Source organism: Protopterus annectens, chromosome 10.part0 (genome assembly GCF_019279795.1).
Source record: "Protopterus annectens isolate FY-2018-M chromosome 10.part0, PAN1.0, whole genome shotgun sequence".
In the NCBI taxonomy this organism is placed as follows: Eukaryota; Metazoa; Chordata; order Ceratodontiformes; family Protopteridae; genus Protopterus; species Protopterus annectens.
The window spans coordinates 1668418925-1668438285 of record NC_056744.1 but is presented as its reverse complement, the minus strand read 5'-3'; the positions used below and the strand labels follow the sequence as shown (position 1 = coordinate 1668438285).

The following is a 19361-nucleotide window of genomic DNA, read 5'->3' as shown; positions in this document are numbered from 1 at the left end:
GACAGTGTGGGGGAGGGTTTATCAAGTTTGTTAGGACTACAAAAGACTCCTCTTACAAACAACTGTTTTTATCTGCTTTCTTTTGCTGCAAGTAGCTAACCGCTATTTATAGCATAGAACAAGCTCTGGCAGACAGATAAATGAGGCTCAGTCAGGTAAACAGAGAAGCAGCTCTTTTACAGAAGGCGTGTTTAGATGACAGTGCTTCACAGTCCTGCCATTATATTTTAATGGCATGAGAAAACAGCACCACTTCCTTATGTCTAGCATGAGTCATATAAAGAGGACTGGAAATGTATTCTGGGAAGAAGGACGGAAAGCAAGAAAATACGATCACATTACCAGGGAAGGCTCCATCATCCGCCATTTTGAGAGAAACACATTAAAATTATAAAAGAAGCACTTGGAGTGATTGAGGCATTAAAATAGTGCAAAAACAAAGATACAATGAAAAAAATATGTTTTTTGAGTTCTAGGGTGGAGTTTTCCTTTAAAGAGAGTTCCTTTATATTAGTAAGAACAGACTGAAGCTCCTTTTTAAAAAATAAATCCTGAGAACTGGTTTTAGAGTGAGTTATTTGAGTTATTTTAAAGTCGTGTGAAGAAATCTTCAAGATAAAAGTTTGATAGGAAAATGTTGGCATATAAAAAATTTGATAATATCCTTCAAGACACATTTAAAATAGTTATATCCACTTGCAGAAAACAATTTGGATAGTTTGTAAGTATAAATTCCTGTCAGAAATAGAAATGTAGTAGCAGAGTAGTAGAAACCTGCTGCTAGCCTGTCAGCATCTTAGCCACCAAACAAATGTATTGTTGACTTCACCTCTGAGACTTTAATGCAGAACCCTGCTGCATCTTAAATCACTGATTGCCCACAAGGCAAACAGGGGCAAAATAATTCATCCATGGCATCTGACAGAATCCCCGGTTTGCTTAATGGTGGTAAACATGCCCTTGCAGACACATTTTCTATAACTGTTTAGCCCAAGTTTAGCAACTGTTTTCCCCCTGATGAGCAGTGGACTGCAGTGCTGATGCCACTTGGTAAGGATGACCTTATCCTATCAGACGTAGAAGAACCATCTATAAAACCACAGTATGCATTCGAACTGACCTCATAAATTATGATATCAGGATTTTTTAAATATTTTTATTGGTTGTTCATTATTTCCAGTCAGAATTATTCATAAAAGAGCAAATTAAATTCTAAATTAAACATCAAATAAATTGAACATGTATAATCAGTTTTGTTTCAAAATTAAAGTTAAAAATTACGAATATTTACACTTATACAGTGGTGTCTAAGACTCAAAATGTTTTGCAGTATTTTCCATCTTCTGTAATAACAATCTTTTTGAAGTCTGTGATGATTCAGAAGATTTGTTGTTTAATTTCATCTTTTCTAGTAGTGATATCAAGAACCTTGGGCTTTATCCAACAGTTTGGCTATGTGAAGGGTAATTCTTGTCTATTCAGTCTGGTAATCTTCTTCAAAATGGTTACAAAGGCTGTAGACAGTGACTGTGTGGTACACATGACATACCTTGATCTGGCCAAGGCCTTTGATGCCATTCCCCATGCTGGTATCATACAGGAGCTAAATTATTTAAAAAGAATTCCATATGTGGTAAGATGGACAACGCTGGCTGAAAGACAGAACCCACACAATGTGGGCAGCAGGTGCCTCAGCAGAAAGAATGAAATTGACCAGTTGTGCCTTAAGGAGAGAGAGAGAGCCAAGACAGCTGGTTAACAAAGTTTGCAAATGACAGCAGACAGTGTTCTTGTCAAGTCACACCCTAATACTGACCTCGCCCTACTAAATTTGTAATGTACTAAAAATGAGTGTAAACTAGATGACAAAAAGTATAATATCCTCACTTTTGTCCTTCATCATATTGTATAGACAACATGCCACTACAAAACAAAAATGCAGTCGGGGCCTACAAACTTAGATGGATAACTCTGTCTTTTCCCAATAATATAATAATTGTTGTCGGGAATTCTTTCTATTTAGTACAGCTAATTACTAGTGCAATATCTTTAAGGTATAAAGTGGAAAATGCCCCCTTGTACATGGCATTAATCAGACTAATTACTTAATACAATGCCTCCTTCAGAATGTATCTCACTTAACATATCAGCTGAAAGATCTGAAAGGTTCCTAGCAAAGGGATCAGAGGCCTGAAGTCCATAAGCTATCAAGAGAGGCTATAAGTTATATCCTTTTATTCAGTGTGTTATAAACTTGTAGTGGGAGTTCTGTTTCACTGGTCACATTATTAGAGTCCAGGTTGTCCTAGACCGCCTGTTTCTCTGCAAGTCCAATATCTTCACCATTGCCAAAAGCACAGACCTAAACATTCAGTAACAGATAAATAAAACAAGGTCAGGATTAGGTTTAGAACCCAGTACCTCCCAAATGTTCTCTATTAGTAAAGCAGTGAGATTCAGTATCTTTCTTTAAAGTAAGTCTGGATAGGTATACACACATTTACTCTGGGATTGGATGGTTTGACCCTCCTGAAGTTGCAACATAAGGTGGGAATATTCGGAAGGTGTGAATGGTGATGAGATTAAGTAGCTTTGGAATATCTGGGAATCTATTTTTAACTATTTCCAGAAAATGTGCAGAACTGCTATAGTTTGGGCAAAGTCACTCATTAACACAGTATGGTTAGCACAGCTGATGTTAATCATACCTGCAGTGCTAGTTGCACTGGCTGCCTTGTCCAATTTAAAGTAACACTGCTGGAAAAGCAGACTGTACACAGCACATTTGCAGTATTCAGTTACTCAATTAAGTACATTAAATCGGAGAAAGTGACTTCAACTAAGTAAGAAATTCAAACTTATGATTTTCCTCTTCAGATGAAAGACGTTTCCACATTTAATTTTCCTTTTTGCTGTCAGCAAAAGGCAGTAGCTGTCTTGCCTGTTGGCAACCAGGAATGTGGCATTTAATTAACTGCTGGTAAGCATTAATAAATTAAAAAAAAATACAAAATCTTGCATACAGACTAGAGTTAATATAACTGCATTTTCAAAATACAGTATGTGATATTAGCCTTGAAAATTCTGTCCTTATTTTTGTTGTCAGTTTGTCAAGAACAGGATCAACAGTGTTCTAATATAATTAAATAAAAAGAACAGTTACATTCTGCTGTTCATAAAGTATCGTGGCCAACAATCAGTATCATCTAGCTGTATAATCTGTTTACTTTATTAACTATTTCACAATATTGTCCTCTCAGTTGGTTTTACAGTTCTTCACCCCTCTGTACCTTAAGCACTTAACCCCATTTTGGATATTTTCGTTTAAATTGCAGAAACACACTTCGGTGAGTCACTATTCATTCCAAAAAAAAATCTATAGAACTGTCTACTTTATTGAGCACAATATATGTAATTAATCATCAAGAAACTAGTTGGGAACTTTACCATCAGTCATGTTCATGCGGTGTTACCTACCATTGTAATACATCCTGGAATATTTTGGTGTAAATTTCATTTAGCTTCAGCATTCACATTTTGCACCCACAACCCCCTTCCCCACCCCAAGGCCCCCTCCTACTGCTTACCTAATTGCAGCTCTGCCTGTAGTGCTACTTATCTGACTTGTGTTTTCCTGTATTAACCACTTCATCATTTATTTTATTTTATTTATTTGACATTTGTTGACTGGGATAGTCCGGCTGGGACAGAGCCATTTTTCAGCGGAGGCCCGGGGAGAAAAGCTCCAATGTATACTAGAAAAATACAAAATAGTATATTAAAAATTCTGCTATTTACACAGTACACATTACAATATCATGTTTGTCTTATTCCAGTCACGACCTGCCGTCCCTTCCTTTTTGTTCCTTCACTATCTTCATCAGCTGCTTTGTGTACAATCCCCCCTTCCATGCAACTATGCAGTAACAAAGTAACATACCTCTCTCTGTTTCCTCACTTGTTTCCTCTGTTACAGCTTCTTGTCTGATAAATTATATTACTCATATATTCAGTCTGATATGTAGAATATTCCTTTCCTTACTACCCTTCTCCACTCCATCCTTTACACGGTTCCTGTACTCCTAACTCATTTACTTCTGTTTGCCTCTTTTGTTTTCTTTCTAATAATTGCATGGTACAACTTCATATTTCTGCTGTATGTGTTTCTCCTCTAATTTTCTGTTAATCCCCCTGGCATTTATGCGTTCATTTCCAACCATATGGCTAGCAGTGATTTGTTGAGGATTAGTAATATCTCAGGATGTTGTCATTTCCAACCATATGGTTAGCACTGACTTGTTAAGGATTAGTAATATCTCAGGATGTTGTCATTTCCAACCATATGGTTAGCACTGACTTGTTAAGGATTAGTAATATCTAAGTATGTTGTCATTTGCTTCCCCATTGCATCTGTGATGACTAATGCAGTTCTGTTACCATCTGCAGTAATGTTCAGGGTCTGTAGTGACAAACATCTGTACATTATCCTGTTGTTAATATACTCTTTGAGTTTGAATTGTTTTGTCTTCATTCCTGTACTAAAGTAATCCTTGTCCGGGTGTGATAGACTAATTAGTAATTATGCTTGTATTTTTATATGCAGGATACAACATTTCTCAAAAGAAGTTATTACAGCTGTTTAAAGAAGATGAAGTTCCAAAGGATATTGTGAAGGGAATAAATATCACAAAGCAGAAGGATAATTTTAAAGACAACTTCAACAGTATGTAAATAATTTATTAATTGTATTTTGCATAAATTTGTTCTTTTTAACTGATGTTTTAAATATTTTAGGAAAAGTGAAAATGTGCATGATGTTAGAGGACTAAATGGTGTGACACAACAAGGAAAATTCTGGTAAGATATGTTAATGTAAATATGAAAAACTAAGATCTTTTTAAAGCAAAAAGGATTATTCCCGTGACTGTGGCACTTGACCAGCAGTTAGTGTGTGGAAGACGTGGACATTATAGAAAAGACTGCTTTTACAGTTTTGTGTAAAATAGTATAAAAGTGCAGAATTTGGACTCTGTGGACACTTGTAAAAGACTGATTGCTATTGACTTCATCACATATATGGGTTACTGATGCTTCCACTAGAAGACAGTTATATTTGTACATATCTGCAACCAGACTAACACAACTGGTCATGTACATGTCCAGATGGAAAACGTAATCAGAAGTTTGTTTTTTTATTCCATAGGGTAAGCATCTGTACACCCCATATGATATACTTCATGCTCCCCACTTATAGGTAATACTAACTCAACTATCACAGTACAGAGACCAGTGAAAACTGTAAAACACAGCGAGTCATTGCCAGCTCTGTAACAGAAGCAGTGTTAGTAATGATTCTCTTAGAAAAATTAAGATTTATGAGGTGCAAATCCTCCGTTTATGATCACCAGCTACAGCGTCATCCACTTTACACTTAGCCACTGTTAGGGGAGACATCACTAAATTGGGAAGATTCTCCTCTCTTCATTAACTTTTATACTGAGTGACATTGAAATCAGATGGCACATATGTCACTAATACACTGGAGATTAGCCACTGTTTCAGTGATGCAGTCTCTGAGTTAAATATACAAAAGGTGTTGTTTGGATATGCCAAGGTTAATGACCTCAGTGTTACTATCGGGTGATCATGTGTAACTCCGTATAAATACTGCTCATGGTTTTAGAATTTCTCCATACACTGTTTTCAATTTATTGTAAATATTGTTCTTGCTTTGCAGTCTTTCTTGTTCTTGCTTCAGAAAGCACAATAAAAATGTTTTTTTGCATCAGCTGAACCCCACTAAACTCCCATGTGGTAGACAGCTAATACTCAAACAGATACAGTGTGAGGGATGTACTTACATAAAGGCGTTGGAGGGAAAGTTCTCACATGAAGTCAATGCAAACTACAAGCAGGTTGTTAGTAGTACACAACATCAGTCGCATGCATCATAGAGCAAATACATAGACCTACGTAGACTCTTAAAAGTAACCCACCTAAACCAAAAAGGCCTTTTAAATGTTACGTAAAAAACAAGCTCCCTCAGCAGCCTCACAGACACACAACACAGGCAGTACCCATTGTGAAACATTACCTCAGAGTAACAGTACCTCACCTCAAAAGGCCATAAGGAAGATCTTTGCACAACTAAACATTCTAGTCTTAGTGACTCCACAGTGAAATACACCAATGTATCACTCACTAGTCTGTGCAAGGAAAGCATTATGGTCAGTTGCTTATCAGATGTCAGGATTCACCACATTGTGTCTTTGCACCACAAATATTCAGTCATTGTGCATGTAGGTGTAAATGACCTGAGATGTACCTCACTGGACTGTATGAAGAAAGACATGACAGTGTCCAAGACAGATACGAGCCTAGCCTTGAGCAGCATTCTACCATCGCCATGAAAGATGCAATAGTATGAACAAAAAATGATTGACTTCAGTAATTGGCTTAGCTTCTCATGTCATTCAAAAGGGTACAGTGTGCATCTTCCTGGAAGGATATGGTAGACGTGCCAAACTGCTTTGCCAAGGATGGTCTGTACTTGTCCCACAAGGCCTTTGTATATTGGCCAACCCTTGCCCACCCTCGTAGTGCATGTTGTAGGCTGTGTTAGTCTTATAAACATTCCAATGCAACAAAACAGAATTAGAAAGACTTAAAGGTATTGCTGCTCTCAGTGCCAGGTGTCATGATGGAAACCTTCATTCCCTACAAGCACTTCTCACCCTGGAAATCAAGGCCAATGAGAGCACCTTAGGAGTGCAGGCTTTCAAATAATTCCATACATACAGATCCCACTGCATTACATGAAGGCACACCAGGTGATGTCTGCATATTCATAAGAAACCAGTTCACTTCCAGACACATTAGACAGGAAAACAGCCTGGAACTCCTCCATGTCCGAGTTACCATTAACAAAACCCCTTATCGTGCCATAGCAAATTATACAACCCCCCCTGTGTCCTTAGTGACCCACCTCTCTTACTTAATGTGTATGGAGGCCCTATGCATTAAAGCAAACACCATTTTCTTAGGGGGGCTTCAACTATTCCTCCTGAAACTGGAAGATTTATACATCCTAGAACTTGTATGCCCAGAGATTTCTGGATTTCTTCAATATAAACTCCCTGGACCAACTGGTCAGCACCCAGGTGAGAGCACTCTGCTCCCTATCATTTGTAGCTTTCTCACTGTTCAAATCGGTCCACATATCTGTCACATTCATCATAAAACTAAAGCCAGAAGCATCCTAAAAATAACATACATCAATTGGAACCGAGTGATGACTTGGGTAAATTCAAAACTCCATCTATATTTAATGACCCTACTGCTTACATAGAATACATTCTAGCTAAATTCTATGAACATCTGCCTGCTCCCAAGTAAATACAATGCCAAATTTAAAAACAAACCTTATGGCGGAACCCAGTTATATAATAATAATAAATTATTGCATGTAAAAATAAATGCAACTCCCATGATACCAAAGTATTGCTAATCTAAAAAACTAAGTCCAGACTCTGATTAAATCAACCAGTGAGGTATGAGGTAAAAATGGCCACACAGTCTAAGGACAACCACAAAGCCTTTTTTAAACTCTGTTAGAAATGTGATGCCTGTGCACTGGCCCAGCAGTCAAGGAGCCTCAATCCTCACCACTAACACCAGTGAGGGGCATCCACACTGGGAAGGATAACAAATACAGTAAAGTACAATTTCCCTTAAGAGCACACACAGGTCACAGTCAGTCTGGGTATGGTTTCTCCCTTTCTCTCCAGATCCCCAATAAGACTCCCCACTGGCACAGCTATAGGGTTACAGATCTCAGCCGAGTAGTCAAGCCAAAACCTCCGGTACCCTCTCAGTACAACCATTACTTCTTGTCCCTGCTAAAGTAGCTGACACACACACACTTTGAGATGAAAGTTACATACAAACACATGGACACTCCTGGGGAAGGCTGACACAGGTTCTCCAGCTATGCCCCCTTTCTTTCTCACCCAAACTGTAAGGTAGTAATCACTGCCACAACTACTCTTTATCAGCTACTAAAAAGGCCCTTACCAAAGGGTGTCCAATTATTACTGTGTAATATTATTATCCAAATAGTAAGTGTGACCCAGGGCTAAAGCTATTGGAGTGGCTTAGTTACAGTATCACTATATACATACATTGTAGTCTCTGAGAGCTTAAATTCTCTCTACACATGTCAGCCACAGTTGAAAGGTTTAAAATATTTAATAATAAATAATAAAAACACAAGACAATACTTCTTACTGCACAGTGCTAGTCAAGAGTTCAGACACAGGAAAATGCTTACAATAATGCTGTATAACAGTCCTGACATTAATACAGAAAACAACTAGACTAACTTACTATGTCCTAGGCATTCCTAAGAACAATCACATTTCTAAATAAACGTACATGTAGAGCAAAAGCAGTGCTGGTGAGTTGGATGTTCTAAAGACAAATGCAAACTGCTCTTTCTCTGTCTCTGAGAAAGTCATTTAAATTGATAATGCATCCTGCTGACTCATTTTAGATTACATCATTCTTAATAGTTCTCTGGTTTTCCAGGCTAACAGAACCTCAGAGTTTAGTATAGCTTTGATCTTGCACCTAGTCAGGAAAACACAGCAGTTAAAGCATTATATATGTAAAATCTAGCAATTAACTCTGGTCTCAAAAAATATAATCTGCTGGTTCAGTCACCATGGCTCCGAGTTTGAGATCAACCAGTCATACAATGCTTGAGTTATCAGCTTTCTTCCAGCAGAGTGCACTGCTACATTTTTGACGTTCAACATCTAACACGATTTTCTTATTTAAGAGAACAAGCGTGTGGCTTATGTTAACATTTACAAATGACAAAATCTAGCTAGGCTGGCAGCCTTCACATATCTTCACAAGAACCTCAGAAGCAAAGCTCAGCCTTGTGCAGAGCTGCTAATAAATGAGATCACATACTCAGACCCAGAGGATGTAGTAAACCTAGTAGCTATTAAATTTAGATCTAATTAAACCCCTTCTCCCTCCTATTACCCCTTCATGACATACCTTTATCTGCACCCCTTCATATATTTCAAGATCAAGTCCTCAAGACATGTTCAAGGCCAGGAGCACTGCATCTGTGAGACTGGATAACATGCTGGGTTGTCTAATGAGCAGCCTGAAATTTGGCCTGTCAAACCCACTACAGACTGTTCAACATCAGCCTCTAAACAGGCTTTGTGTTGGGTAAATGGAGGATAGCAGCAGTAATTCTCTTGCGTCGAGGTGAAGCACCAGCTGTACTAGGTAATTATACACTCTTAAATCTGACCAGTTTCATTTGCAAAGCTATGGAAAGGATCATTATGGAATTAAAGATCTGGGTTACCTGCAAACACTTGATCCTAGCCAGTTCAGATGTTTTAAGGGCAGATCTTACTTGCTTAACATGGTTAACTTCCTAAAGAAGGTTACTGAAGCAATAGATGAGGGCATATCAGTGTACATTGTTTATCTAGACCTTGCAAAAACTTTGAACTCCAATCTGCACCCTGGCATCATCAGTAAACTCTCTCAACAACAAATGTAACTGCAAGAGGTCAAAACTTTCTCAGATGGTATAAGAATGTAATTTGGTCTTTATAAAGGGACAAAAGCAACCTTTAAAGCAGGAAAGCTGCAGCATCAAGAAAATAGCAGTTTGGGACATGAATGTGATATAAAAGAACTTGAGCAAGAGTGAGTGTGTAACTATTTGGGAATTGATAAAGGATCAACAATAAAACATGAACAAATACAAATACAACTTGGTAAGGAATATTTTAGACAATTAAAATTAATACTGAAAAAGCTCTGACATCTGGGAAAAAAGTCCAAACTGTAAACCAATTTGCTCTTCCTGTTCTAACTTACAATTTTGAGGTGATTGACTGGCCTCAAAAGATATTGGATCAGTTGGACAGGTAAACAAGAAATATGATTCATGTTTATCAAATGGTTTATAAAAGAATCATTGTGTACCAAAATTATATATTCCCCATTTTGAAGGAGGTATGGACCTACTTGAAATTTATTGCATGTAAAGATCAACAATTGTAGGACTGCATATACACCTGCTTGACCCCACAAGATCCAAACATGGAGAAAGTTTTAAAACATGAGGAGAGTAAGTCTTAGATGACTTCCCTGCTTATTTTAGCAGAAGCATATTGGTGTCAAGTGGGAATGGAAATCAAATCAGAAGGAGATAAAAGTCAGGCAGTGACAGAATGTGCCAAAAAAAGAAAGAATGTAAGATGAAGGATCAGATAAGAAGACAAGAAATATGGAAAATGCATAAATATAGTTGCAAGTACAGAAAACTCCTGGAACAACCTCATGTCAATCAGAATCTAATGCAGGAATGGTTAAGGAGAGCTGAATTTAAACCAAAACATGAAAAGTTAATATTGGCAGCTCAGGAATAGTGGTAGTGGGCTGTTTACAAAACCAAAGTCCTTTGTATATGTTAGAATAACAGGTAAGTACAAGTTTTGTAAAGCAGAACTGAAAACAGATGCACATCCTGTTGCTGGGTGTGATGCACTAATGGCAGAAGGTCTGTATACTGAAAGGCATAATAATGTGGTGAGACTGTTGCATTGGGGATTGTGCAAACATTATAATATTGAAGTAACTGAGAAGCATTGGAAGCAGGAGCCACAGAGCATTATAGAAATTGATCACGTTTATATCACATGGGATCACCCATTACCTACAGTTCAAAACTAGATGTGAGAAAACCAAATGTAGTACTCCAGGAAAAGAAGACAAAAGGAGCATTGATCAGTGAAACTGCTACACCTAGTGATTACAGTGTCTTATGTACGGAGAAACACGGTCATAACATACCAGGACTTGCAGGCAGAAATGAAGGCAATGTGGAAGGATACCCAGATAGTTATACAAGTAGTAGGAACAATGGGTCTCCTAAAAAAGAATTTACAGTCATATTTAGATATGTTATTGCAGGAGTCAGTTTTCTAGGTACATTGCAGTTGCTGGTGTCAAAATTACAAAACTAAAACTGAATGCCAAGAAATGTACAATAGTATCCTTCACCAAGCAGAATGTTCCCTATATCTATAACATTGATAACACACCCCTGAAAACTGATCCAGTAGTGAGGGCCCTTTAACTTGTATGGACAATGAACTGACCTTCAAAACCATGTGGCCGCTTTCATTGCACTGCTTATAAGTAAGGTATGACATCAGTGTCTAGGGATGTCACTGTTCCACTGTACATATAAGTAAGGTATGACATCAATGTCTAGGGGTGTCACTGTTCCACTGTATGCGGTGCTCATTAGTTCGATCATAGAATATAATGTACTTTTTGGTATTTACCTGTCCAAACACCTGACACAGTTGGAATGACCACATTGTTTTCTCATTAAGAAAATCAGAAGCCTAAATTATGTAAACTATGCAGCTTGTCTCATATCCCTGTCCCCTGTACTCTGTATGTTAGAGGCCACTGAGGGGGAGTTCTCTAACCTGTATATTTTGTCACATCGACCACATATTCAGAGGTGCATTGGTGGCATAAGCACCCACTCATGAAATTTGTAATCTCTTTTGTAACATAAACAGAACATGTTGGTGGGATGGGGATGTATCACAAACAATAATACTTCCATGAATAGTCTTCCTCTCCATGTAAAACAGAGTACCTCTTTTACCGTATTCAGACATAATTTGGATAAATGAACAGGTAAGCAAAAGTTCATCCCTGGTGTAGCTATCCTGTATCTCATGTATAGGGGAAACATGTAAATGTTTTCCCCATCCATGGGTTACTCTTACTGTAATACAAAGATCAACTACTTACATGGGAATGTAAGGCTAGGCTTCTAAAGATCCTAACAGCTCAGTAGTCTTATATAATCTAGTAAGTGCCGATCATCTTAGAAAATAAGTAAGATCATCATAATCGTTAGAACCTAGATTTTACTTCAGTTACCAGTATAACTCCTAAGAACTTATCTCACAGAGACATCTGTTGAAGTAGTAAGTGTTAAACATTGACTTTTATAAAAACTTTAGTTGGTTGGCAAGATATTCATGTAGCAACATGGTAGTAGTAGTGCAGTACAGGGAGGTGTCAGTGTAACAGCACGGTAGTACTAGTGCCGTATGGGGAGGTATCCATGTAGCAGCACAGTGGTACTAGTGCAGTATGTGGGGAGGTATCTGTGTATCAGCACATTGGTACTAGTGCAGTACAAGGAGGTATCCATGTAGCAGCACCATGGTACTAGTGCAGTATAGGGAGGTATGCATGTTAGCACAGTGGTACTAGTGCAGTATGGGGAAGTATGCATGTAGCAGTGCAGTGGTACTAGGGCAGTATGGGGAGGTATCCATGTAGCAGCATGATAGTATTAGTGCAGTACAGGGAGGTATCCATGTAGCAGCACTGTGGTGCTAGTGCAGTACTGGGAGGTATCCGTGCAGCAGTACAGTGGTACTAGTGCAGTACTGGGAGGTATCCATGTAGCAGCATGGTAATACTAGTGCATTGTGGGAAGGTATCTGTATAGCAGCACGGTGGTACTAGTGCAGTACGGGGAGGTATCCATGTAGCAGCATGGTGGTACTAGTGCAGTATTTAGCTGAAATGCATGGTCATTGAGTCATGTAGTTGTGTTCAGCATTTGCTTTTACCCCCAAGCTTTATGTACATCAGAGTGGATTGTATTAAGTCTGGAAGAACAGGAGGTGCAGCCCCTTGCAAGAGATTGTGAGGGGTTGGTCACTACAGAAAAATGTGATTTTATAAAGTAATTGTCTTACATAGAATATGAGTCCCAAATTACACCAATAGAAATCCTGCATTAGGCATAACATTCTGATGAATGTGAAAATGAAAGAGACAAATGTATACACAAAATGGGCATGCGTGATGATGGTCCTTCCTTAGATCAGTGTTGCAGCATTCCAGTCTGTCATGTACTGGCCTACATCCACCTGACAGAGTATTATAATATGTAACTAAGTGAAATAATCTGCTTTGTGACTTTTGCATGAGAGGCACATCTCCATGCCACCCCTAATGAGTGAAGTCTGCCTCTCCTCATCAATTTCTAATATAGCAGTTTGGGGGTTACACCATCTCATAGTAGAAGAGAATAAATGTATTTATCTTTTTGTCTGTGTATATACATAGAACTCGGAGGGATTGTTGCATTTTGGAGCAGAAGGGGTACAGGCTTCCAGGCATAAGTGCCTTAAAATTAACTATTTCTGACACTAATATGACAGTCTGGGGAGAAGTAAGAATGCTTTTTTAGTATGCTGAATGTCAATCTAACTTCATCAATTTGCCATACACACTACAAAAACTTAAACCTATTTTTTTTTTTTTTTTGCAGCTCTTGTCCATATCTATATGCAGAGTGGTTACACCCAATCTAATATTGTAATAACCGATGTTGAAGCACCTCTGGGAAAATTTAACTGCAGCAACCTCACATTAGCATAAACAGCAGTTTATTTCATGCTTATATGTGCACCACCATGATGACTAACACAAACAGCACCCACTACACACTAAACTCCAGCACCCAGCATTCACAACCTCTCCTACAGTTGTAGTTAAAATTGTAATATCCTGTGAAAGATTTTATTTTTGACAAAACAAGTCATTGTTTTAACAAACTCCACTAATTAGCACTTATACTAAACTACTAGGCATCACTGATGTGTAGACTGTATTTATATAGCATATATCATGGACAGAAGAAGGTCAAACATTAAGAGAGATAGTTGGGTGCATAAGACCCAGGATAAAAAAGTGCCCATTACTGGCCCGAACACTGGTGCCTGGACTGGAAGAAATGACAGTGTAGAATCCTCAAAATACGGAAACATTCCTGCAATGGGGCCATGCCAGGCCCAGGGGGAGGATGACCCTCCTGTTGTAGAAGGAAGTAGCAGTCCACAAAAATCACAAAAACTGGTAGGCCAAAGAAGAGCCATAAAGTCGATGGACTATAGAGGGCAAGAAAGGAATTATGTATTGTTACTGTTATGCAAAATGTCCAGAATTTCCAGATACAAGATATACAAAATGATTGAGAGAAATTAGAGGAAAAAATACTTCCACAAGAAAAACATTCAGAAGCTTCAAATGAAAATTTGTGTTCATTAATGCAACATATTTGTGAAAAACAGTGTATAGATCAAGAAACTTTGATCTGTTTGGAAAAATAAGCATCTGAGGGAGTACAAAAATATAAACAACAAAGCCTAGATATTTTTGAAAAGTATAAAAAGGAAATATGGACATGGGAAAGAAAGAGAGATTTGATATGGTGCAATATTTATGCAAAGCAAAAAGCCAAATTAATCAATATAAAGAAGGCAGCCCCAAAGATAAGCAGGCAAACCTATACAGATATGGAAAATTTCACAATAAAAAAATATCACAAAGATGGAACGTAGAAAAGGAGATTAGTACAGTAGAAGTTGAAGTTATGGTGTGAAGTGAAGGATTTGGTGTAAAAGGTCTAACACAGGTTACATCACAGCATGATGGAGTTCCCATATGACAGATCAATGGATGGCACAGGATGAAACTGAAGAGGATCCACAGGACGATTCTATAGAACGCCTGCAGGAAATGGAAAACAAGGGATGTGAGCTCAGTTTGGAAGAAAATGAGCTAAGGGAAGAGTTGCTTGATTTAATAGACATGGATAGATGTATTAAGATCAAAGAGAAATAGACTTCAGAAAGTCAATTAAACCCAAAAAGTAAGAAGTCTGATAAAACAAATGAATGCAGTAATTAGGACTGTCCATAGAGATCCATGCGATATAACAGAAGTAAACAGGATATAGTACTCTGCTGCTAAATTAATAATTCATAAAGTTCTACCACAAGAACACAGGGTAGTGAGGGAAAGGAAGGGGAGAGATCAAATACAGTCATGGAAGTATCGAATAGAGAAAATTATAAAGAAGTTAAGACAAGAAGTCTCACTGTTAGAAGACTATAGAAGAGGGAATAGATCAACAAAAATACTAGGAATGATAGATGTGATAAAAGAAGTGTGCAGTATTAGAAAAGACCAGGATCTATCATGCACTATTGTAAATAAACTAAAAATTTCAGCACAGGTGGAAAAACTTAGAAGATACACATAAATATAAAGGAAAAGTACAAAATAAAGAGTTTATTGATGACCCAAACGAGATTTATAGAGAACTAGGAAACATGGTAAAAGGAATTGAAAGACCACAAAAAAAGAGGCAGTAGAAACATTTTGGAAAAGTATCTATGAAGATCCTGAGGAACATCACAAAGATGCTAAATGGATAGAAGAAGTAAAAAGAAAGAATAAGAAGTTTAAAGGTACAGGATATGAAATGGGATGAAGCAACAGCCAGAAGGATTGAAACAAAGTTAAGAAAAGTCTTTAATTGGAAAATCCCAGGTCCAGATGCAGTACCTAACTTTTGGTTAAAGCTATTAATATATTTGCATGAAGAATTAGCCATGAATAAGAACTATTTATATGCACACCCCGAACAGGTACCAACCTAACAATAGCCAAAACAATGCTCCTACTTAAGAGTCAATTGGCAAGTGACCCTAAACATTATAGACCAATAACTTGCCTTTCGATGACATATAAACTACACATGGGAATTGATGTTGGCAGAGTTTATAGTCATTTAGAAGAAAACTCAATTATGGCAGTAGAACAAAAGGGCAATAAAAGAAAGTCATATGGAACAAAGGATCATTTTGTTAAATAGTCATACTGGAGAACTGTAAAAAGGGGAAGAATTCAAGTATGGCATGGATTGACTATAAAAACGCATTTGATAGTATCCCATATTCATGGATAAAAGAGTGCTTAAAAATGAATAAGATACACCCATCACTGATCAATTATATTAGAGTGACAGACCACTTTGCAAGTAAGCCATGATAAAGGACAGATTATTATCCCAGGGATAAAAATTCAAAGGGGGATATTCCAGGGTGACTCTCTGCCACCAATGCTATTTTGCCTTGCCATTAACCCATTAAGCTGTTTACATAACAGCTGAGGCCATGGCTACAATTTGGCTCCTAGAAAACAACAAAATGTAAAGATTTCTCATCTTCTCTTTGTCGATGATTTAAAACTGTATAGGTCATTAGATGGGGAACTGAAAGCACAGCTGCAGGCTGTCAAAACCTTTTCAGATTATGTAAGAATGTCAGTTGGTCTTGGTAAGTGTGCAAAAGCAACCTTTAAAGCAGGAAAACTGCATCACCAGGCAAACGTCAGTTTGGGACAAGAATGTGAAATAAAAGAATTTGAGCAAGAGCGAGTGTATAAATATTTGGGGACTGATGAAGGGTCAACAATAAAAGATGAACAAATGTGAATAAAACTTAATAAGGAATACTTTAGAAGACAAATTAATCCTGAAAACAGCATTGACATTTAGGAAGAAAATCCAAGCTATAAACCAATTTATAAACTCTTCCTGTCCTAACTTACGGTTTTGGAGTGATTGACTGGCCCCAAAATGTGTTGGTTAGATTAGATAGGAAAACAAGAAGGATGCTTCATGCTCACCAAATGATTTATACAAATCAGTGTATACCAAGATTATTTATTCCCCTTTCCAAAGGAGGAATAGGCTTCCTTGAAATTGATTTCATTTATAGATCTGGAATTGTGGGACTCCACACATATCTGCTGACCTCACAAGACCCAAACCTAGTGAAAGTTTTGAAACATGAGGAGAATAAATCTAAGATGACTTCTCTGCTTCGTTTAGCAGAAGCATATCATCATCAAGAAGGAATGGAAATCAAACCAGAAGTAGATAAAAATCAGGCAGCAACTGAATGTGCCAAAAACAAAAGAAAAAATATAAGGTGAAGGATCAGATGAGAAGGCAAGAAATGTGGGAAAAGCATAAATGTAGTTATAAGTGTAGAAAACTTCTGGAAGAACCTCATGTTGATAAATAATGAATGCAGGAATGGTTAAGGAGAGGCAAATTTAACCCAAGAGATGAAAAGTTAGTATTGGCAGCCCAAGATAGTAGGCTGTGTACATGTTGGTTTACAAAATCCATTGAACATGTGGGAGAAACAGACAAATGTAGGTTTTGTAAAACTGAATTGGAAAAGGTCGCACACCTCGTTGCTAGTTGTGACATACTAATGGCAGAAGGACTGTATACTGAAAGGCATAATAATGTGGCAAGACTGTTTCACTGGAGATTGTGTAAACATTATGGTGTTGAAGTGGCTGAAAAACACTGGAAACATGAGCCACAAAGCATCATAGAAAATTATGAAATGAAGTTTATATCACATGGGATCACCCATTACCAACAGTTCAAAAGATAGATGCTAGAAAACTGGATATAGTGGTCCAAGAAAAGAAGACAAAAGTAACATTGATCATTGAAATCGCTACACCCAGTGACTACAGTGTCTTGCATACCGAGAGAGACAAGGTCATAAAATATCAGGATCTGCAGGCAGAAATGAGAGCAATGTGGAAGAAAGATACCCAGATAGTCCCAAAAGCAGCAGGAGCAACGGGTCTTATGTACAATCATGATATGTTACCAATACATGTAACCCCATATGAATTGCAGAAGGAGTTATTACTGGGCAGATTGCAGGTGCTGCAAAGAGCACTTTTAACTGACATCAAAGATTGAAACAATACTAATTTCATGAACTTTAATCTTAAGTTAGGAATGAGGTCCATTACCATCATGGTATTAGAAACCCAAATGATTTGGCAAAATTAAGACTAAATACATATTGGTTTACAAAGTCTATTGAAAAAGCGGGAGAAATTAAACACAAGTTGTATAATACAGAACTAGAAATAGTTGCATATGTCTTTACTGGTTTCAGTATGTTTTCATCCTTAAAACATTTTATGTTGTTATATATTCCCTACTGCTATACCACATATACCAGCTGGCTTTTCTTATTTTGAGCCAGTTTCGAAAGAAATTTCCACACCTTACTGTCACTTATTTATTTTCTGCTTATAATTTTTATTGCTTTTTTGTAGCCTGTCATCTGTCTTGCTCCAGACATCATATAGTTAAGTTCTTGGTATTTTCATTAAAACTTCCCGTTCCTCTTTGTGTATTATTTTCCAGTTCTTTATTTCAGGTTAATATCTTTGTTTCTTGCTTTCCTTTTCCATGTTTCATTTATCTCCATGTGTCTCCTACTTCCTTATTACTTGTATCCCTAAACTAGTGCCTTTCCATTAGATTTCTGTCGTGTGCTGTTACTGTACATCTTTAACGCACCTTTGTCTCCTTTCTCTAAGCACTGTTCCTGTTTTTTAGGTGTATTTGTGGTCCCAAATGATTCTTAAGCAGTCTTCTAATCTATCTTTCCTTGATGGCTCTTCTGTGTAATAAGTCACTGTAGCATAGCTTTTGATTGCTATTAAGACTGATTCCAACAGTGTATCATTTTTATCTAATATAACAGTCTGATGTAATATAAGTCAGTGGTGTTGCCATGTCAGAGCAAAATGTTCATGATTTTGATTCTTGGCTGTGTTGCCTTCTTTGTGGAGACTATATTTCCTCCATGTGTCCTGTGGGTTTTATTCATGTACTGTATTGTCTGTCCCAATGCATACTGTAGGTGAGCTAATGGAAAAGTTTGAGTTAAGCTAGAGGAAGGAACTGTTTTTTAAACCAGCCGATAAAGGGGTAAAATGGTGATTTTATACTACACACAATATTTAAATATTTGTTACACTCATCTTAGTAATGAACACATTTATGAAAGAGTGGAAATTAATGAGTATAATAAGGCTGAGGATGAATATAACAAATTGCTTAATAAGGGATATAGGGTACATTATTTTTCATATGAAGATGCAACATAAATTTAAAGGAAGAATAACTCTATAGCACAATCTTTGTGTCCCCAAAATTCATAAAAGTTTATTTAATCTACCAGGACGCCCCATAGTTTCACCGTGTGGGTATTTCACACATAATCTGGCTTGTTTTTATATATCAATATCTCTTACCTTTAGTGGAAAAGTTACCATCTTATATTAAGGATGTCTTTAATTTTTTGGAAAAAGTGAAAGATTTAACATGGGAGAAAGACAAGTATTTAGTGGTGGTAGATGTGGTGAGCTTGTATAGAAATATAAGGCACAATAATGGAATGAAAGGTCTAAAATTTTATCTTGGGGATACCCCAGTGACACAATATATATTTTAGAATTGGTAATGTTCCGCTTAAGAAATACATTTTTGAATTTAATAGTAATTTGTATAGACAGGTTACATGGTATAGATAGATTAC

The 19361-nt window shown here is 37.2% G+C and overlaps 1 protein-coding gene across 1 annotated transcript in view; it reads left to right on the top strand.

The window, feature by feature from the left end:
* The window catches only part of LOC122813877 (zinc finger protein 773-like), a 239428-nt gene that overhangs the window by 159261 nt on the left and 60806 nt on the right, over positions 1–19361 (top strand). Inside the window, 1 exon segment of the mRNA XM_044086418.1 lies at positions 4604–4723. Within this exon segment, the coding sequence (XP_043942353.1) occupies positions 4604–4723 (120 nt within the window).